The 22,707-nt window shown below is 44.5% G+C and overlaps 1 protein-coding gene across 24 annotated transcripts in view; it reads left to right on the plus strand.

Moving 5' to 3' along the window:
• Nucleotides 1-22,707, plus strand: part of CADPS (calcium dependent secretion activator) — a 337,672-nt gene that overhangs the window by 292,008 nt on the left and 22,957 nt on the right. For all 24 annotated transcript variants that reach the window (XM_077925069.1, XM_077925070.1, XM_077925077.1 and 21 more), the window contains one exon: nucleotides 2,053-2,160. In XM_077925069.1, coding sequence (XP_077781195.1) covers nucleotides 2,053-2,160 — 108 coding nt within the window. The remainder of the gene's footprint in view (nucleotides 1-2,052; nucleotides 2,161-22,707) is intronic.

The following is a 22,707-nucleotide window of genomic DNA, read 5'->3' on the forward strand; positions in this document are numbered from 1 at the left end:
CAGGAGTCTTACCTAAAGAACCTCTGTACTAAACCTCAAATGAAGGCAAGTCTACCACCTTTCAAGGTAGTCCGCTCCACTGTTGAACAGCCAGGCAGAGCAGGTAGGCATGTGGGAATGTTGGAGAAAACAGCTGAGCATGGCGAGCTGGAATGAAAAAGAGATGTCAGAGCAGCTAAATGGGATACCCTCCCCAACTCCCTTCCTTGCTGAGGAAACCAAGAAAGGGAAAATAATGGAGGAAGAGACCTTCCTTCTCACCATCCCGATCCTGAAGTGTGGGACTCATTATGTTCTACAAGGGGACTATTGCAATCTGATTTTTACAATTAAGTTGATGCCTTCACTCCCTTTGTTCCCCTAACCCATCCAATATCTCAATTGACTGGCAAATTCTTTCAGTGGTGGGGAGACTCCCCAAACCTGTGCAGTCAGGAGAGCTTTGAGGTTTTATCGCTAGGTAAAAGCTTAGCTCTCTTAGCATCAGCCAGATAACAATTGCTGCATCTAATTCTGGAAAGATGATTGTTTAGTACTGGAGAATTACAGCACTTTTTATTGCATCCTAAAGCTGGCACAATCCGCTTGCGGGAAATTGCTTGGAAAAAAATATAACCGCCACGTTTACATTGTCCTCATTGTTTTTTAAATTAATACCTTGTCATTGTTTCAGTAGGTGTTAAAAATGTTACTGGCAGCTCTGGGGCCAACCATTGGCCCTTTGCTTGATAATTGTATTTCTATTTTAATATATATATCTATAAACTACCTTCCTACTGCTTCTCAAACTATCCTAATTTTCACCCTGGAAATTACAGAGAAGTGTTAACTAACTTCAATTTACAGTGGCTGACAATCACATCTCATACAGAAAATGATACTTTGTGATCTGCGGTAAATCACAGTAATACAAGTAATGACACCCATTACGAAGAAACTTCCAATGTGCCACAGACATTTAAGATTTGTGTGGCAGCTTTCATAATGACTCTTGTTTCAGCAGTTTAATGGGTTCCCTCTGAGATAAGTTTGATTCCAACATATGAAGGAGTGTGAACTTACTTAGTGATGATTTTCTCCCAAATTATCTCCGCGGCTTGCATCTTGTCAGGGAAACACAAACTGTGCCATGAGCGTCACAGATACCGCAAGCTTTAGAAGTTCTGGTTTCGGGGAGACAGACTCCTGAGACAGGTTGGAGACTGAACAGGGGAGTCCTGTGCACATTTACTTAGAAGTAAGTGCCACTGTGTCCCAGCAGACCCGGGAATGCAGCCTTAGGAGCTATTTAGCATTTAGGGCCCAATCCAGCAAAGGTTTCAAGAAGGGAAAGTCTGCTAAACTTTCCACTACAATCAATACACTGCCGAAGTATTTGTGCCCTTAACAGACATATAGAAATAAAAGATAAAACTGCAAACTCTTTTTTTATAATGTGTGGTTCTGATGGTCTTTTTAAAAAAATAAATACATGTACCTATTTCAAATGCCTTAGGGGAAAGAGACTAAGTGCTGGGTGTTAGCCTTCTAATGTTGTATAATAGGAGATTTGCGTACAGAGGACGCAAGGGGTGGGGTGTGGGGGGGGGGTGAACCCAGCAGGAGTTGTTGCTTTGCTAATTAGGTCAATAGTACCAAACATTGCAAGAGAGGACTTCCTGGCACCAAGAGCGTCAAGGGAAAGTCTATATCCATCTAAGCGGCTTCCCTCCGGGCGAAAGAGAGAAAGAGAGATAGTCTGTGCATACGGAGATCTTTCTACGCTGTGCAAGCTGCACTTAGTGTTGCTTCAGCTGCCTACCAAGCAAGAGCTGACACCCAAATATGTCACAGATACTCTGGTAGGAAAAGGACCCTCCGCCACAGTGTCAGGGAGAATAGAGCGCACGGCGGCAAGGGACGGGAAGGATCCTTACAAATGAATAAATAAGCTTTTCTTGGGAAGATGCCATTTTCATGCTGGGTGTTTTGTGTTTTTTCCCCCCACCCTCCTTCTCTCTCCTCTCCCCCCCCCCCCCGCACCTCCCTGCCCCACTCCTTTCCTCTGTGCAGAAACCAGGGATGGATGTCGCTGACGCCTACGTGACCTTCGTGCGCCATTCTCAGGACATCCTGCGTGATAAGGTCAATGAGGAGATGTATATAGAAAGGTTATTTGATGTAAGTAAATGCCTTCTCCGCCTTGGGGGAATCCAAGGAGGAGAAACTGCAAAATGTGGCAAAATGAGACAGGAGGATAAGTCACATTTTGAGATTAAATGATTACTTTTAGATTTTTATTTTTTATTTTAAATTTCCTTTTCCTTCTGATTGAAATTCTCTCAGCTCTCTGTCTGCTCTAATGTTCTACTCGGATCCACTTTGTCCTGGTTTCTCTTTCTCTCTTTCTCTCTCTAGATTTTTAGATAAAAGCATCTTATATCAACATGTATCATCTCGTATCCGAAATGTGTTAGGCTGCAATCCTATGCTCCCTTACCAGGGAGTGAGCCCTGCTGAACACAGAGGGGTTTACTTCTGAGTAGATATGTATAGGATTTGCACTGCAAGTCATTATTATCATCAAAAGTCCTGTTTTTAAAAGGTGGGGAAGGTGAAGAAGTCAGATAGGGTGCATGTGCAATTTGACTTGGAGACAGCATCGTTACTGAAAGACCATTTTTTAATTAAAGGGAAAGGGTGGGAGGGAATGACCTTTCCCTCCAGGAAATCTAAGCATGATTTAAAAATTTAAAGAAAAAACGATAAGTCCGATTTTTGCATTATAGAATACAATTGTAATGCTTTAAAACTAGAACTTGGGACCCTCTAGGAAATACTGGGTGGAACTTTTTAAATCTGAAAACCTAGGTTTAAAACCTTGAAAGAGGACGGCGGCTGTGGTGCCCGATAGCTCCCAAGTGTCAACTAAGATTTTATTTTGAATAGCATAGACTGCATGTTCACAGACTTCTCTGCCTTTCTGTTGCTTCTGCTGTGCAACACATTTTCTGCCCTAGCAATTGTGCAGTCTAGCATCGACGCTTGACATTACTGTTTCAGTCACTTGTTCGGTTGGATCTCTGTTTATGTTGTTTTTGTGGCTGTAAAGGAGCTTCCTTTTTCTCCCTTTGCAACCTCTCAGCGCTCTCTCTCTCTCTTGCTCACTCACTCTCATTTGTTTTGTGCTGTTTCTCTCCCCCACCCACCCAGTATTCTGGCATTTGGATGTGCATGCCTTCAGACCTACCGGCGCTTTATTGACGTGCTCCCTTGCTTGCATTGGACAGGAAAAGCCTTTTCTCTCCCATCGTCACTGCTGCACCACCCCATACAAGTTCCTCTCCTGCCTGATGCCCATCTCCCCCCCCACTCCACCCCATTTTTCTTTTCCCACCGAAGCCTCTTCCCTACTGCATAATTCTCTCCTTTCACCGCCACCCTTCTCTCCCCCCCCCCCCCAGATTCTCCAAGATTAAAATGGAACTTATCTCTCATGTCAAATGTTTTATCACATTATATCAAGTGGCATGAATTGGAGTCAAATAATCTTCCTGTGTACATCTTCTAGCATGACCCATATCCACTGAGAATGCCTCATTCATGCATAAAGCACTCCAGAGACTCCTTTCCTCTTAAGAGAATTTCAAGCATTTAAAAAAAAAAAAATGTCAAATACAAATCACCTATCCACTTGGCAATGACAAAGAGGCAGTCATTTCCATTCTGTTACAGATCTGCTAGCGCTCTGCCTGCCTATTGCTGAAATTCTTCCATTAGCAGTACATTTTCCCGGGACTGTTCTTTTCGGTGCCAACCTTTCCTTTGAGCAGTTTCCAGTTTTGTGCAGATCCCAGCAGACGGATAGTTGATCGGAATTGAATTTCAGTTCAATCGAAACCATGATCTATATAAGGTCACATCTCTCTGCTTAAGCTAGATTTTAAAAGGTCTTTGCAGAGGAGCCAACACACAGCAAGAATCCGTTTGGCTTAAACGTTGCATCAGCCTCCCCCCAGGAAGCACACCACTATAAGCAAGATGAACTCCATTACAAGGCCACAGATAAACACTGTGTTCAAAACTGGGTTAAATTTGCAACATGCTCCCAATTTGGAACACAGCTCCAAAGAATATAAACCTAAGTTCCAGTGTAAGCACTAAAAACCATGCCTAGGGCACTCATTTTCTACTGTTTCCCACTGTCGCCCAACAGTTTGCATACTCAAGCCATTCTTTTCTTTTTAATCTGGAAAAATTCAGAGCAAAAACATTCTTTTTAATCTGGAAACATTCTGCAAAAGAGGAGGGGACTCCTGCACCTTGAAGAGTCATGTTGAAGAGAGATGCAGCTTGCATGGCTATTCTGAAATTCCCTATTAAAAGTGCAGGAGCCCCCCCACACATACACACTTTTAACCAGGCCTCTCTATTAACATCCTGCAGTTGTGACAAGGTGGCCTTGTGTGGCTTCCTCTTGGTGCACTTTGAGCCTTCATGAGCATATCTGAGCTATTAAACTTACCAAAGCCTACTCTTCCTTTTATCATGTCACCCTAGAGCAAGACCGGTAGGCAAGACCTGGACCAGTAGGCAAGACCCTAGAGCAAGACCTGGACTACAGCTCTCATTCAGCCCTGACCATTGGCCATACTTCCTGGGGCTGTTGGGAGTTGGAGTCAAACAACATCAAGAGAGCCGCAGGTTCCTCACCCCTTCTGTAAAACATGGGTGGAGATCCTGTGGTCCTCCAGTTGTTGTTGTTGTTGGGATACAACTCCCATCAACCCTGACTCATTGGTCATGGTGCCAGGGGCTGATGGGAGTTGGGAGTCTCAACAACATCCCTGCTCTAAAATAGGTAACCCTCCCCAGTGGGCGCATTGACCTGGGCTTTCTAAGGTCTTGTATTGCTTGCTTTGTTTCAGGGTGACCTAATGCAAAAGAGGATAGGGGACGCAGGTGGCACTGTGGGTTAAACCACAGAGCCTAGGACTTGTCAATCAGAAGGTCGGCGGTTCGAATCCCCGCAACGGGGTGAGCTCCCGTTGCTTGGTCCCTGCTCCTGCCAACCTAGCAGTTCGAAAGCATGTCAAAGTGCAAGTAGATCAATAGGTACCATTCCAGCGGGAAGGTAAACGGCATTTCCATGTGCTGCTCTGGTTCGCCAGAAGCGGCTTAGTCATGCTGGCCACATGACCTGGAAGCTGTCTGCAGACAAACGCCGGCTCCCTCAGCCAATAAAGCAAGATGAGCGCCGCAACCCTAGAGTCGCTCACGACTGGACCTAATGGTCAGGGGTCCCTTTACCTTTACCTTTAATGCAAAAGAGGATAGGGCTCTTTCAACACAACTAGCAGAATTAACAGGAGCAGCTATACCTGCTGAAATTCCCTCTTCTGCCCATGTATTAAAAGTGCAGGAGCTCTGTCTCCTTTTTCACAAAGCTGCCTATTTTCATTGAATCTCAGCAACAATGAAATACATCTTAGGCTTCAATCCTGTTGACATTTCCCTGAGAGTAAGCCCCACTGAGCATAGCAGGGCTTACTTTCTGATTAAACATGCATAGAATTGGGGTGCTAATAAAAGCACCCTCTTTGTTTTGTTTTGTTTTGTTTTGTTTTGTTTCTGAAGGTGGTGTTCACATTGGATTCCTCCTTGCCTTTGTCACATATTCTCCACTTTTTATTTTTAAAAAATATTTTAAGTTATTAATATTATTGGCAACACATTTTCAAAAGGCTAATTTTGCTGTTTCTTTTGTTCCCGAGGCCATTCATTTTACACTGCTTTAGTGTTTATTACCTCCCCAGTTCCTCTTCCCCATGTGAGCCGTGATAGCAGAATTATTCTCCCTGGTGGATATTGGGGTATGCAGGAGATTATCTGAATATTACTGTGTGGTCTACATTTTAATCGCCTTTATTCTGTAAATTAGTCGGGTTTACTGTGGAATAAAGTCATCATTGTCATTTTAAAAATCTTCTCTTCAGGTCACTGGGGAAAGAAACAGATTGGCTAGTAAGTTAGTCTGACAATCAGCAGCTAACAAGGCTATTTTCTCCTCCAGGAGTTATTTACTGAAATTTCACATGACTTCTTTGTCCCATCGTACTAAAAAGGTGGCCAGAGGGCCAGTAGTTATGAGAAAGAAACACAATAGTGTTATTGTGCATTTGTGTTTTCTCGGCTGGAGGTGTGTGGTTTATCTGTATGTCTGTTCTAAAACTCTGATTTGAGGTTATATGGCCAGTTTACATCTCTTGGGTTTTTGAGAGGTGATTTTAGCATCTCTTGTAATCTAGAAACAGTAGCATTGTGTTACCTGTCCCAGGTGGGGTCCTGTGGTGTTGTTTAAATGATAAGAGAGTCATGATTGTGTATGGCTAGGGTTTGCTTGGGAATTTGGGGTGCAGGGTAACGTTCCCATGGGTTGCACTCCCTCTGAAGGAAGAGGTGTGCAGTCTGAGACTACTCCTTGATCCATTAGAGGCCCAAGTGATGTCTGTAGCCAGGAGTGCTTTTTATCCGCTCATGCTGATACTCCAGCCGTGACTGTTTTGGGGCCGTGACAGCCTGCTGACCACAGTGGCCCCATGCATTGGCAATCTCAGGACCTGATTACTGTAATCTCAGGACTTGATTTCATGTGGGGCTGCCCTTGTATCTGGTCCAGAAGCTGCAACTGCTACAGAATGCAGCTACTAGACTGCTCACAGGAACAGATTACTGGCAACATGATAATCCGCTGCTGAGAGAGCTGTTCTTGTTGCCGATTTGCTACCAGCCCAGGTTTATGAATCCACAAAGCCCTGAACCACTTGGGCCCAGAGTACCTTAGGGAGCATCCGATCCCTTACTGTATGCTCCACCTTGAGCACTGAGATTATGGATAGGCAAACTAAGGCCCGGGGGCCAGATCCGGCCCAATCGCCTTCTAAATCTGGCCCACGGATGTTCCGGGAATCAGCGTGTTTTTACATGGGTAGAGTGTATCCTTTTATTTAAAATGCATCTCTGGGTCCTTTGTGGGGCATACGAATTCGTTCTTTCTTTTTTCAAAATAATCCGGGCCCCCCCCCCACAAGGTCTGGGGGACAGTAGACCAGCCCCCTGCTGAAAATGTTTGCTGACCCCTGACTGAGATCCTCCAATAGGGCACTTTTGGTAGTTCCCCACACCCCTGGGGTCCAGTTGGCCTTCACTACCTTTATTTTGCTAAGACCCACCCTGGATAGGTTTGGCAGGAATCGTCGCTGCCTTCTTTCAGACATCTTCTGAAAATTGCACTGTTTAGACAGGCCTTCGCAATGGGAATTTTTTCTTTATAACCAGCCAGTATCTACTGATGTTTTAGTGATGTGCTCGTTGTAGATATTTATAGACTGTTTTTATTGTATTTTTTCATTGAAAGCCGTCTTGATATATTTCATGAAAAGTGCAGGTTCTAAATAGTGGAAATAATGATTGAATGGCTGGCTGGCAGGCCGTTGGACACAGAGAGAGAACCAATGCTGTCAGGATGTCATTCCCTTGCAAATGGCTCATCTGATTGCCGTAGGACATAAGAGATGTGGGCTTTGGTGTCATTAAGATCTGTGTATTAAAACATACCAGCTCTTGGGAATTCAACTAACCAGTCCCACCAGCTTCAGCCCACGCAAGGACAGCACAGTGGGGCTTGCACCCCTCTCCTCTCTTCATGTACCCCCACCCCATGAAATTGGCTAGGGGTGGGGAGAATCCCCAGAACAACATACAGTGGGGGAGAGGGGGATTGTTCCGTCTCGCAAGCTGCCCGGGTATATGTAAGTTAACAACAAGAAGTACTGCAAGTACATAGAGTATGCAGGGCTGTAGGCGGTAATTCCTACATTGTGCGAAGCAACCCTGAATTACAGTACTGGGGCAGAAGGTAAGGGGAGCTCTGGCAGGTTCCTTTCAAAGAAGAGAACCCAAATGCAACACAAACAGTGACAACGTGGCTGCATGGGAGCTTCCTTCCCAAGGCAAATAGCAGGCCTATGGGCCCCTGTCAGGACCCAGACCATAGCATGGGCAGGGTTAAATCCCCTCTTCCTCTCCTCCCCCTTGTGCTGCATGCCATGATCTCCCTCTAGATTCTGTCCCCCATGACTGCTGTATAGTAAAGCCCAACACAAGCATGCAAAGACCAACCATGTGATTAGTGTCGCATCTAGCTTGGCCCTGTGCCACCCTTGGCTTCAAGAGACTTCAAAGTCCACCGCCAATAGATCTCACAATGAGAACCATCGTTTTGGATATTGTGAAGAATGCATTCTTATAGACTGCTCCTCTGTAGCAGCAGAGTATCAAAAAATGAGATGAGAACCCAGGTGCCTATGTGGATCTTCGGATATTGATGCCGAATCCACAAAAGGCGCAGATGGCATTTTCCCTCCTCTCAGATGATTAATCCAATATCTTGCCCCTTGCCCAAAAAAAATACTTTAAAAAACAACAACAACATGCTTTTGATATGAGAAATCAAATCATCCAGCGAAGCTCCCAAGATTGCAAAGATCTAAACAAAAATTAATTTATTTTCCCCCTCCCCTCCTTGTACTTCTTGAAGACACGAGCCTGCCTGACCAGAAGATAAGGATTAAAACAGATGTGCTTAGCAGCTAGTTCATCTGCTTAAGTCTAGCAGTCTCTGAGATCAGTGATTAAAAAGCCATCTCGAACTTTGATGAAATCCACAGCCCTGGTAATATGCAGGGCCTGATAGCTTTCTTTTGCAGAGCCCCTGTCTGTCTAAACCGGACGTAGGAAGCATTTGACTGGAGATGATATGTGGATTATATGGGTCAATTATACACTTAATCTGCCTTCTCTGCAGAGATTAAATGTTCATAGATTGACTCTGTGTATTTGGCTTGCCCTTGGCAGTTACCGGATCAGGAAGGTTGCCCTTACTGAAAAGTCTGGTAAGAACTTAATCATGCAGTGATAGGGCCCGATGATACTGGGATGCTAACTGCTCTATGCTTTTTCAGGAGACTTGACTTACCATTTCACTGTCACTTTACAATCAGCTGTACAGTATGTTAAGGTTACCAGACGTCCCCATTTCCCAGGGACAGTCCCCGGATTTACAAACCAGTCCCCATACAAAATCCATTGAAGCTGAAAAGTGTCCCCGAATTCATTTTTAAAAATCTGGTAACCTTGCAGTATGTGCCTGGATATTTCCTAGATATATATTTTTTTCTCCACTGTTGATGGAACCACTTAGAAAACACCTCTCCATGCAGGGTAAAAGTGGATCTAAAAATGAGACTTCAGAACAAAAGGAAAATGTATTAACAAGCAGAAAGGAGAATGGCTTGGTCAATATCATACCCCTCAAATGTCCCAATTAAATCGAGATATCTCATTTTTAGATGCCATACTCCCATGTGGGTCATGTAACTCACCCAGGAGCATGGCCCAGAAGACGTGTGTCCTGGTTTTTGGCTATGACACGTTGGACTTACCTGAGACAATTCATCCTGAGTTTGAATGGCTCCACCATGCACACCAGTTAACATGATATGGGTAGTTTGTGCAGACATGCTTCCACTGTTTTGGAAGGAGGGGGAGTTTGCACAAATTGGGCCTCTCTATTGAGGCCCTGTTGGAAGTTCCAGCCTTAAGGGAGGCCCAGGGAGCCTTCTCAGCACTCCAGATGTGGAAAGCGTTCCCCCTCCCCATAGGAGGCTGCCTTATAACCAGTCAAGACCACTGGTCCATCTAGCTCAATATTGTCAGTGTCTGCAATGACCGGCAACTGCTGTTCAGAGTTTCAGAAGGGAACATTTTCATCCCTAACTGGAAATGCCAGGGATTGAACCTGTGACCTTCTGCATGCGGCGCATGAGTCTCTACCACTGAGCCACAGCCCTAGTACCAATGTTGTTTAGCTTTCAGAACCAGCTAAAGACCTGTGTTTCCTGGCAGGCATTTTAATGTAGAGGCATGCCTAGATCTCAGGTAACTGATGGTCTTGCTGATATTGCATTTTGTTTTAATATTTGTTGTTTTTATGTATTTGTTGTTGGGATTTCAGTGCAAAGGGCAGGATGTAAGGGTTTTTTATGGAAATAAATAAATGTTACATTATGTGTGTTATGAGGAAGGGGGCACACAAAAACCTAATCTTGCAGTACAGGAAAGGAATCACAAGCTGGGTATGCATGTGATCTTCCCTACTAGATTCAAAGAATATGGAATCAGGGCTCTGAGATCAGGTCTAAATGTTACATCTACCCAGTGCTTTTTTCTGGGGGTACTCAAGGGTACAGAGAACCAGCAGTTTTTATTTTCAAATGTTAAAAGTGTGGCGCCTGCTGTAACAACTTCACGGTGAGTACCAGCACTTTTTTTCTATTATTTCTATTGCATGTACCGTGTTGTTAGGTGCTGTTGCTGTAAGCAAAGAGCAACACTGCTGCATGTGTTTTTGCTCTCGAGGAGTCTTGTGTGATATGTGATATTTCCTGTCTGCCCCTCGTAATTGAATGCTCTTTTTCACTGTATTTGTGGGAGCATATTTCATTAGGCATACTTAGTATTGAAATGGAAGTTCAGTCTTTTGTTTCTGGAGTGTTTGCTCTTAAACTAATATGGCCAGCCCTGGTCAGGCAGGTTAATGCCAGTACTTTGACAGACAAGCATAGAGAAAAAGGGGGCTAGATTGTCTCCACAAGATTGGCCTCCCGGCTGCCACACAAACACACAAATTAATTCCTCCCAAGCTGCATCCCATGTTAACCTAATAATAAAGATTCACAGCACCATGTGATTAGGATAGTGTAGCAAACTATCAGAGGATTCTTAAGGTGAGAAGTGTGATACTTTCAGCACGTCACCCGAGTTTGCCTTCGAGCAGAAGCGTCTCATTACAACTCCAAACTTCTCAAGGTGAGTATAATGTTCGGAAACCTGTGTGAGATAGGCCTGGGAAAAGGGAGACGGGAGGAAGCCAAGAGTCCCTTTCGTTATTACGAATGACTGCCATGTTGCAGATCCACATCCATTGACAACAGAGATTCTTCTCATTGGTTTTAGTATGTCTCCATAATGTTGAGTCTGACAAAGCAACAACATGCCCTCTCCACAAACAAATCAGAATGAATGCTCATTAAATAGCCAGTGTTGTCTAATTTCCCCTACAATCAAATCAGGATGGAAATTCAATAGGTTGGCTGGAAGCAACCTGAGCTGCTCAAAATGTACATGCTCTTTTCAAGGATTTGGGCATTACTTAAGGCCTCTTGATATCCTGACTTTATTAATATGTATTGTCATGACAGTGCAGAAAATAGTGTGCAGTTCCAAGTATGTAAGGCATGTGGGCCCAGGTTTGCAGGGCTACTACGGCATATCAGCAGCGTAGAGCCACACCAAGATATCTGATAGGGCGGCTACATGTCCTACTTTAGAGAGAGCAGTCCTCTACCTTGAAGGGCTGTCAGAGGACTGGTGTCTGTGTCAAGGTGTCCTCTCACTGAAGCACAAACTGGTTTAAAGATAACAACAAAAAGGGAGAGCAGGGACCTTGAAGTTGGAGACACCAGCCAGGAGACTAAGCAGGCACACCCGTCCCCTTCCCCACAGCCCTCCCTCACTAGGGTGAGACGTAATGCTTTTCTATTTAATGTTCAATACAATAATTATTTCCAAATTTGTATCTATAAATATCAAATGCAAATTTTATGCAAATCGTTGTCCTCTTTTTTTGAGCCATCTTATTGGAGCCAGAAAAGATCAGGTGGCTGTTTAGGTGGCTCTCTGTCTGAAGAAGTGCCTGGTCTAAACCTGATTAAAAGACAAAGAAGGGAGATCAGGGGCCTTGCAATTGCCCATCATTTGACCACAGCCTCTCCCATTATGGTGAGATGTGCTGTATTTCTATTGAAATTATTGTAACTGTTTCTAAATTTTCAAAGTAGCACGTGCAGATTTTATGTCCTCTTTTGATTATGTGTAAATAACCACCCTAGGTGGAGGGACAGGGGTGGGGATTTCATTAATATGAGCACTGTATAAATCATTATTCCCCAGCACCCCAGATCTTTTGGACTGCTACTTCCACCATTCCTGCCCATCAGCCATTGGAGGTCTATTTCTCTGATGTAGATTTTTACGGGAGGTGAAAGGGAGAACAGTTGTTTTGGGGGCTCCAAGAACATGCTCCCGTCACACCAACATGCTAGCCCCGAGGCATTTCTCAGCTTATCCTTAACTGCGCATCCACTACCGAGAAAAGGACAAGAGAAAGGTTTAAGGGGGTTGATTAATCGTGGAAATGTTTTCTTGACAAATGCAGAAGAGTTGCACTTGTGTAAGAAATTGCTATCTATAGTATGTCAGAAGGTTTATTCCCTTGTGAAGTATTTAATTTAAGAAGGGCTTAGTCTAATTTATTTTAGATAGACTCTTAACAAAATAAGTCCTAGATTTGTCACTTGGCTTTGCATGCTTGTAGGAGTTTATGCTCCCAAAGATCTTTATCGAAGCAGCTTTTCGTGTTCCAGCAGACATTTGGTGAAGACAGTTAATTGGTTTTCTTTTCCAGGGGAGACTGTTCCACTAATCACTTCTACACTGGTGCAGACCCACGTATGTTAATGGGGCTGCATCAGTGTAAACAGTCGCCGAATTGCTGCTTGAGAAATCAGACCAATTATTCTGTTACTTGAAACTCTCACTGACATGTTTAGTGTCATATTTTCTGTGGTTATATTTTTAATGGCAGATTGAAGGCATCAGGCAATCCTGGGTTGGTTTGTGCTTTTTTTGGAGGAGTAGGGAGATTGCTGTTGGAATTAAATATTATATTGTCAAGTAGCCCAGCAGAAGACTGCTGTTTCTTTTCTCCTGAAAAGTTGTCACGTTAATGTTTATGAGCTATAATACAAAATGATTAGCCACCTTGGGTTATATCCAGTGAAGGAAGCAGAAGTACTTCTGCTCATGAAAGGCTGGGCCCCCCAAAAGCTACACCTGAGGGTTAGGGAGATATTCCACAACATGGAATAGAGGAGGTAAAAGGATCCGAAAAATTGGATGCCCCACCTTTCCTGAGCAGAAGTTCTCCCACTTCCTAATGCCACTCAATAGTACTGTGCACTTCAGACAAGGAACCTGAGGCATACTCTTCTTACAACACCAGAATCAAACCTTGTTCAAGCTGTAGGATGGAACCAACATAATATAATCAGCCAATGGATAATCAGCTGGCATGTTTAACATGTATTTGGTTCCCTGTATCTCTGTTGTGGTTGCATTTTATTTTCCTGCAAACAACTCTTACCAGAACTTGCTGGTGGGCAGACAACACAGGAGGTGTATTGCACTCATGATGTCCTGCTTTGTGGGCTTCCAAGAAGCGTATGACTGGCCACAGTGGAAAACAGGATGCTGGACTAGAGTGGCCTGACCTAGCAGGGCTTTTCTTAATGATCTATTATTACCAGTTGCTGAGTGATAATCAAGTGCGGTGGGGAGAGCCGTTGCCTTCATGCCCTGTGTGTGAGCTTCCTAGAAGAGTTAACTATTCTTGCAAACAATGCTTGACTAGATGGGCCTTCAGTCTGATGATTCACCAGAGCTCCCCTTCCTTTGTATAGGGTGTTTTTGAATGCTCCATGTATCCTGCCTGCACCCCTACACCAGAAGGTATTGCCCATGTTATTATACCCGCATTATCGATGGGAGACTGAGTGGCTTGTGTAAGGCTACCCTGCTTAGTGAGTTCATGGCGAAGATGAAATTTTAATTGTGAAATTCTTGATATGTAGTTCAGTGTCTCGGGCACGATGTTTTTCCAGAGTAGCTATAATTATTTATTGAATTTATATCCTATCCTTCATCCCCCAAGGAACCCAGGACAGCAAATAGATACACAATTTCAAAACAAAACCATTCTAAAAGCAGTTGCACATAAAAACATTCCTCCGATCAATGATTTTGGGGTCGGCAGGGGCAGTATTCTTCAACCATGAAACGTCCATGTAAACAAGAAGGTTTTCAAATTCCTTCTGAAGGTTAATCATGGTGGAAACAGGCGCACCTCACTAGGGAGGATATTCCAAAACCAGGGAACCACCACTGAAAATACTCAGTGCCAATTTGGCAGCCCCCGGCAGTGGCACCACCAACAAGGCTTCACCTGGCAATCGTAGAGCCCTAGATGCTTGGTACTGAGGAAATAAGAGCTTGCCAGCTGTTACTATCCTACCAGCTGCTCAGGGCATTAATAAAGGAAGAAAGTGTACAGAGCAACCCCTTCTCTAGCTGAACAGATATTCTGATGGCAGCTATGCTTATGGAACATCTCTGGCAGATGGGACATTCCATGTAACTGCTCACCCCACATCCTGAACAAAGTGTGGCACTGACAATTCCAAGAAAGGAATGTGCTGATGTTCCAAGAGGAATACCTTTCCTCTTTAAATATAATCTGCCAGTTTAAGTGTTGTCTGCATCTGCCTTCCCCAACCTGGTGCCCTCCAGTTTTGGACTGCAACTCCTATCAATACCAGCCAGCATGGTCAATGGTCATGGGGGATGGGAATGGGAAATGATGCACATGCCTAACTCTATTGCGTGTGCAGTTTATAGCAAAAGCAAATATTTTGGAGAGAGGCGATGCAGAAAACCTGAAAAGCCCATCACATTTGCAAACATCTTAACTCTCAGAAGGGCTGCAGAATTTTCCCTGCTGCACTGTATGACCAAAAGGAAGAAAATTGACTGTAAAAATAAAAAGGTCACTAATCCTACTTTAGATTAAATGGGGGAGGGGGGTGTTGAGGAGAAAGGGAGTCCACCCAAAAAAAACATGGGGGGGGAGAGAAAATGCTGCACCATTCAAACTCTTCTATAAAAGAAAATGTTTTTCTTTTTAATTGAACTGTGGCATGGTTTGGTAGAAAGGTCAAATGAGAGGATATAATATCTCTTAGGGGCTGACAAAACCTCAGCTGACTTTAACTGAAGGTATCCAAGCAAAACAGGATTGGGCCTGAAATTTGGAAGTGACAATCAATACAGTAAATCCCCTCTTATGCAGACCTATCTAATCCAAATCCTTCCTTATTCTGGACATGCCTTATGTCACACATCTAATGGGAACAAATATTTTGTCCCCTCTTCTTCGCCTGCCCCTTCCTCCCTAACACAGACAGAAAACATGTCAAGGAGATAAACAACTGTACAACTTTTAGAAGACATCTGAAGGCAGTCCTGTATAGGGAAGGTTTTATTGTTTGATGTCTCACTGTGTTCCTATATTTTGTTGGAAGTTGCCCAGAATGGCTGGGGCAACTTGTTGTTGTTGTTGTTGTTGTTGTTGTTGTTGTTGTTGTTGTTGTTGTTGTTGTTGTTATAGCAGAGTGGATACCGTATTTTTCTCTCTATTACACGCAGATTTTTTCTCCTAAAAAGGAAGGGGAAATGTCTGTGCGTGTTATGGAGCGAATGTGGGGGGGGGGGGTCCCTGGAGCCGATTAGGGGAGCGCAGGAACAAAAATCAGCAAAAATCAATCGTGCGTTGTATCCGAGAGGGAAACCTGAAAAGAGGAAGTGGTTGCTTTCCTGCATTCTGCCTCAGGGTCTTACTGCCCACCCTCCTCTGTTTCGTTGCTGTGTTTGCTCAAACGGAACAAAGAGCAGGGAAAGCCCCTCCCCTCCAGGCAAGCAGAGGGGAAAGCAGAGGTCTTTCCTTCTAATTCCTCTCCATGCTCCTCGCAGGCAGCCAGAAAACATGCAGGAGGAGAGAGAAAGCTGGCTTCGGTTTGTGGAAACTTTTGCCTTTCTTTCCTCCCTGCCGTAAAATCCCTCTCCTGCTTTCTTAGCCAGCTGCTTCTCTGCACACCGCTCTCTTGTCCCTTCTGTGTTTTTCCTTCACTCCCCACTTAAAATGTAGTTACAAAGCATGGATCCACATGGATCCTCAGGATCTTTGCATTGGGCCACCCCAAATTCACCATCAGATCACATAGCAGCCTGCCCCCCTAAAATCACACACCCACTGTTGCCTGGGGCTGCAATGGTGCAAAAACGTGGTTAAAAAGCATGGATCCACATGGATCCTCAGGATCTTTGCATTGGGCCACCCCAAATTCACCATCAGATCACATAGCAGCCTGCCCCCCAAAAATCACACACCCACTGTTGCCTGGGGCTGCAATGGTGCAAAAATGTGGTTAAAAAGCATGGATCCACATGGATCCTCAGGATCTTTGCATTGAGCTACCCCAAATTCACCATCAGATCACGTCTGTGGCCACAGCATGAAGCACAAAAATGATACATCCACTGTTTCATTCAGAAATTTTTTCCTTGTTTTCCTCCTCTAAAAACGATGCGCGTGTTATGGTCAGGTGCGTGTTATAGAGCGAAAAATACGGTATCTTTCCTTTTCACTCTCTTCACTCTCTCTGGCATTTTCAGGCCATTCCTAAACAATGGTCACCTCCAGCAAATACCGTATCTTTCAATCTCCTGTGTGCAGTAAATGTATTGCCAGGGCTGGAGACCTGGAAGCAAGCAGGTGTTACTGAGCAGCAGGGCAGCACAGTTGGCTCGTGGGGGAAAGCAGGCAGATGGATGGGCAGGGACAGGTGATTGTAGAACAGCTCAAGCACTCTCTGAGTAACCTGATCCTCATACTGCGGAATCGGGCCAGAGTTAGAAGTTGTGCTGCACCAAAAGTAGCCCCGCTGGTGCTTTGTGACACCTGACTTGTGCTGTTATGGTAGTTGCAGTGCATCTCTGTAGCCATCCAGACTTGAAGGTGCTAAATGCCAACTTAGGAACAAGCCAGCAGGCCCTTTATCCTGCTGCCATAGCTCCCAGGTAAAGACTTCTGGTGGCTTATTTCGGCCCTCTGGTGGCTTGATGGAAGCTGCTGCAAAGCAGACGACTGCATGTCCCAGTGTATGTTGGGCTGTGCTGCCCTTCTTTGGTAAATACATAAATTATCGTCCACATTGAACTGTACTTGATGTTGTACACAGGCTTAAGTGCAACAATCAAGTGCTTGCTTTCAGACGTCATGACTCCTGGACCCAGGCCCATGCAGAGAGTGGGGCAGCCCACTACACTTGTCCTGGCCCTCGGAGAGCGAAGCTGGCTGGGCAGACCTTGCTAAGGATTTGTTGAACCTATGCTGTCATGCCAAGAATATCCTGGGCCCCCAGCCACCCTGGGCCTCAGGCAAGCTCTGCATGGGCCTGCCTGGACCGACGACATTATTTTAAGGGAGTGCAATGCTGTTGTTTTATGCCTCTAGGAATTATTCAGCACAACTTTTGGCAGGTTGAGAGTTACTATGGATAACAAGTGTCTATGCCAGCCTTTGCCAAGCTGGTGTCCTCCAGTTTGAGGCTACAACTCCCACCAGCCCCAGGAATCCAAAGCATACAGCAGGCATCAGTTTGGCAAAGCCTGTGGCATGCAAAAAGTAGTGTCCTGCTGGTAGACCAGCATATTCCAGTTGCCATTCTGTTTTGCTATAACTAATACGCAGGTATATGGCCACCAGAATTCATGGTAAAGGAAGCGGGAATCATGAGTTGTCAGGACTAAGCACCAGCAAATGGCCTGCGAACACAGATACATCTGTGATAGGCTCCAGGGCATCCATAATTTTGCTGCTGTTGTAAGCTAAAGAGGCGAGATAGTTCTACAAGAAGGGCACTGATGCAAAGGAAGCAGAATTTCCTCCTGTGATTCCGAGTGCAAGTTCTTTAGAGTTTAGCTGCATACAAAACAAGGCTACTACCAGCTTGCCCTAGCCAGTGGGCTAAGGAGACACTTCCCAGCATCAGACTGAGGTGGTGCTTGGCAGTGTTTAGTCCCCTACCTCAGCAACAAAGGTTTAGCCCAGTTCCCTACAGAGTTCTCACTCTTCTTTCTCTTTCTCTGTGGACTGCCCAGTCACACACCACTGGCAAGCAAACCACTGGTGCATATTAGATTAACAGTCATAGGTCACTTATTTCCTCTTGATCTGTAGCCCTTTTCTTTTCTACCACCCAATATCCTTTCAAATCTTGCCCCCACCCTGCATTTATGATATCAGCCTACAAAAATGCTCACAAATAGCCAGGAGATCCATTTGCAACCCCATGTATGGCACTGGAAGGAACAGCGAGGACATTATTCAGCCATTCACTGAACATCCAGTTCACAGTGAATACCTAGCCTGCCCTTAAAACACTCACTTTACAATGCGAAAGCTACACAAGAGGACTCAATTAAGGTTACTGAGTCCAGTTTGTGACGTCTTTTGATTCCGCTTCTAGTGTTAAAGCGTAAATACCAGTACAATTAAAGTATTGTATGACTGTCGTTATTCTATTGCAATGTGCAAAATAACATTACATCCCAATTACGCTGGTGCTGGATTGCAATCCATTGACTAGGAAAGGGCATGGCCCTTCACAAAATTGCTATGTAGGTAGTCTGTTTAGTTAAGGACCTTTATAGGAGAACTGAGTGTAAAATATCAACATTCTTTTTTTAGAGAGAGAGAACAAACAAGAGAATACAGTATTCAAAAAGAGGCCTTTAAAAAAAAAAGCAGAGCTATACATTTCCTTTGAGACCCTCTACAATTCACTGTTTCAGGTGTCTGTTTAAAAAAGACCTAAATAATACACAGTTTATGCAGGGTTACAAAAACCAGATTATATCCCACAGACTTGGTAGCTAGTGCTACATAGCTGTTATTTCATTCCAAGCATTCACAATGGTCCACCAGTCTCTCACACTTCCTCCCAGAAAACCCGTAATGATCATACCTTTCCATCCAAGCAGCAAATTTTCACTGTGTCATAAGGTCAGGGCATAAATTTCCCAGATCCATTGTATTCGGGGTGGGGGGGGGCGTGTTCCTCTGGAGTCACAGTATTTGTTCAATGGCAAAGATGACCAACCTCTCTATTCTCTATGCAGTGCCATAGGTCTGGGGACCAGGAGTGTGTCTTCTTGCACAAAGAACTCTTGTCATGAAAGTGGGGACCATTACATAGGAACACAGAACACTGCTTTATTCTGTTGATCTATCTAGCCCAACAGCTCACCCTACAGACAAGGGGCTTCCCCAGTGGTCCTACTTGGAGCTGCCAGGGATTGAACCTGCGGCCTTCTGCATGGGGAACCTTTGGCTCTCCAGATGTTAATAGATTCTAACCTCCGTTAGCTGCAGGTGGCATGGACATTGGTAAGCGATTATAGGACTTGTAGTCCGACAAAATCCAGATGGCCACAGGTTCTGTATCCCTGCTGCTGCAAGCAATTGAGGTTGTTGTTGTTGTTGTTTAGTCATTTAGTCATGTCCGACTCTTTGTGACCCCATGGACCAGAGCACGCCAGGCACTTCTGTCTTCCACTGCCTCCCGCAATTTGGTCAAATTCATGCTGGTAGCTTCGAGAACACTGTCCAACCATCTCGTCCTCTGTCGTCCCCTTCTCCTTGTGCCCTCCATCTTTCCCAACATCAGGGTCTTTTCCAGGGAGTCTTCTCTTCTCATGAGGTGGCCAAAGTATTGGAGCCTCAGCTTCACGATCTGTCCTTCCAGTGAGCACTCAGGGCTGATTTCCTTAAGAATGGAGAGGTTTGATCTTCTTGCAGTCCATGGGACTCTCAAGAGTCTCCTCCAGCACCATAATTCAAAAGCATCAATTCTTCGGCGATCAGCCTTCTTTATGGTCCAGCTCTCACTTCCATACACCGCTATGGGGAAAACCATAGCTTTAACTATACGAACCTTTGTTGGCAAGGTGAGGTCTCTGCTTTTTAGAATGCTGTCTAGGTTTGCCATCATATGACCATATCTTGATTAAAATTCAGATATGGTGATGGTGAGTAGCTACATTTAGATGTCACCTTTCTCCCAAGGTGAAAGCTAAAAGCTCACCATTTGCACGCCTTCCAACTTTATGTCTTCATAACAACAGCCCTGTGAGATAAATTGGGCTGAGAGGCAGTGGTTGGCCCAAGGTGATCTTCATGGCTGAGGCAGGATCTGATCTCTGGATCTCTCCACTGCTTGTCCAGCGCCTCAAGCACTGCACCACAGTGACCTCATAGTCAGAGGTCACATGCAGGCTGTCAGTGCGCAAGCCTTGTTCTGTGGAGTTCTTTGGCACCAAGGGTGTTCTGCAAATGAGATTTGTTTGCTCTAATGCTCTGGATAAAGGAATGTTGCATTAAGGTAAAGAATATCTGGTAAATCTTTAAGAAAATCTTGCATGCCACTCATGCCTTTCGTTACTGGAATCTATCAGATTACATTCTTTGTCTTAATTTTAAACTATTTCGTCCCTCAGTACTGATTATTCTGAAGGGACGCAGGTGGCGCTGTGCATTAAACCAGAGCCTAGGACTTGCTGATCAGAAGTCGGTGGTTCGAATCCCCGTGACGGGGTGAGCTCCCATTGCTCGATCCCAGCTCCTGCCAACCTAGCAGTTCAAAAACACGTCAGAGTGCAAGTAGATAAATAGGTACCGCTCTGACGGGAAGGTAAATGGCGTTTCCATGCACTGCTCTGGTTCACCAGAAGCGACCTAGTCATGCTGGTCACATGACCCAGAAGCTGTACGCCGGCTCCCTCAGCCAATAAAGCGAGATGAGCACTGCAACCCCAGAGTCAGCCACGACTGGACCTAATGGTCAGGGGTCACTTTACCTTACCGATTATTCTAGTTTATAACTGTGACAAGTGTTGGCTTGAGACCATTCTGGTGTCCACCAGATTAACAATGGGTGCATGGGGGTCAACCGATTTAAGCACTCATATTCAGAGCAGGACTGAAAGCAGCAAAAGCCAAAAACCAGGATTGCAGGAGGCTGAGAACCACAGTACTGAATTCTCGCTGCTTCATAATGCAGCTGACCACCTCCTCTTATGTTAGCAGAGTTCTTACTTTTCATATGGCTCTCTCATTCACATATCAAGCTCTGTGCAGCTTCACCTCTGAATACCATTTGCTGGCATCCACAAGTGAGAGCAGCGTTCCAGGCTTCTCTTGGCCACTGTGAGAACAGGGCGATGGGCATATTCTTAAATGTACCAACAAACGTGTCTTGTTTCATCATCTGTACATGCATTGGGAAGCTATGGTTCGCCGCAAGTTCACTTGCTGTGTACATGCAGTCAAGTAAATTTGTATATGCGTTTTCCTTCATGAAAATGATACCCATAAAGAGGAAGCTATTTGCCACGAAGCATCATTTACACAGGGAGTAACTCTATTCATTCATTGGGGTGATTGATTGATTGATTGATTGATTGATTGATTGATAGCTGCTGGTGGGCCAACCGCTAGAGGGAGCATTGCACATATTAGCAAGTGTCTTGCAACAGCACAAGGGAAATCCCTTTCCATTTTGCTAGGAAAGTGAGAAATGTTTTCAATGTAAAAACATTTTTGATAAAAGAGGTTGTTGTTTTTTAAAAAATGTAAAAACAACCCAGAAAATCTTTTGCTGCAAAGAGAAGTAAAAATATATTAAGAGTATCAATAAAGACTACAACAAAAGGGAAATAAGGACCTTTATAAGTGTGCAATAGAAAGGAATGGAGATCAAACACATACACACATACACCAAAGGAAAATCCTTTTAGACTCAGGTTTAAGATAGTGACTTCCCAAGGTCAGCCACTTATAAGCAGAGGTGGAATTTGAATATGCATCTCCTAAATCTGTTTCCATTCTATTTTGCTTCCATTCATAGTTATATGAATGCAGAGAGGTTATAGGATGTTGTGTCAAGCGAGTGTTACCCTTGGCCTTCCAGTACATTTTTCTGTCATGCTCTTTATCATAAAAAAAACCCAAACTGATTTTTGGTGGGGAAAGAGGTTTGCTGTACAAGAGCACAAAATCAGATTTCATTTGCACTACCCAAATTTGCTGGTGTGCAATTGATCCCGCTTGAAGATAACAACAGTCTGAGAGGGCCCTAAGTCAACATGGCCCAGTGGATCACACTTCCTCTCGTACTTGATACTAAACAAATGGACAGTGGATCAGAGATGGATGTTTACAGCCACCTGCTCCTCCACCTTTTTAACACTTTCCTTGGAAGAAGTCCACTGCTGGCTTTCAAATTATATTTTAAAACCAAGGGCATTTAAAACTCATTTATACACATCGTAAGAGTCAGTGTGTTGTCGTGGTTATCAGAGTTCAAGGGCATAGTCAAGCCAGGCAAAAGTGCTCAGAGAGGATGCAAAGCAAAAGCCAGTGAAGTGTGTGGCCTGGAGGGAGTTTCTAGAAAACGACAGGAGGGTCCCATTTGGCCCCATGCCTGAGGTCCCCCCCTCCAATCCTTGCTAGAGCACCACAAGCTACAACCAAACTAGAAGCAATGGCTCAGTCACATCTGTTTAGGCATCCAACTTAGGCATCCAATTTGCCATCAAAAAGAAAGAATGGGGCAAAGATCTGTTTCTGCCCTCCTCCCCATGAAAAGGACCATGTAGGGAAGAGATTTTGCTTTTTAATATTATGGATTCTGGATTAAATAATAAATAACACCATTCCCCCTTTGCCTTATTCCATTGCCTCAAACCATTTCCACCCAGCCCACCTCTGATATTGGAACAGATCATGACTGGTAGAAACTTGCTTGAAACAACCACATGTACTGAGAAGTACATTGGGGCAAAAGAGGAGAGGGAGGTATATTTTTGAAGCGC

Source organism: Podarcis muralis, chromosome 2 (assembly GCF_964188315.1).
Source record: "Podarcis muralis chromosome 2, rPodMur119.hap1.1, whole genome shotgun sequence".
Classification (NCBI taxonomy): Eukaryota; Metazoa; Chordata; class Lepidosauria; order Squamata; family Lacertidae; genus Podarcis; species Podarcis muralis.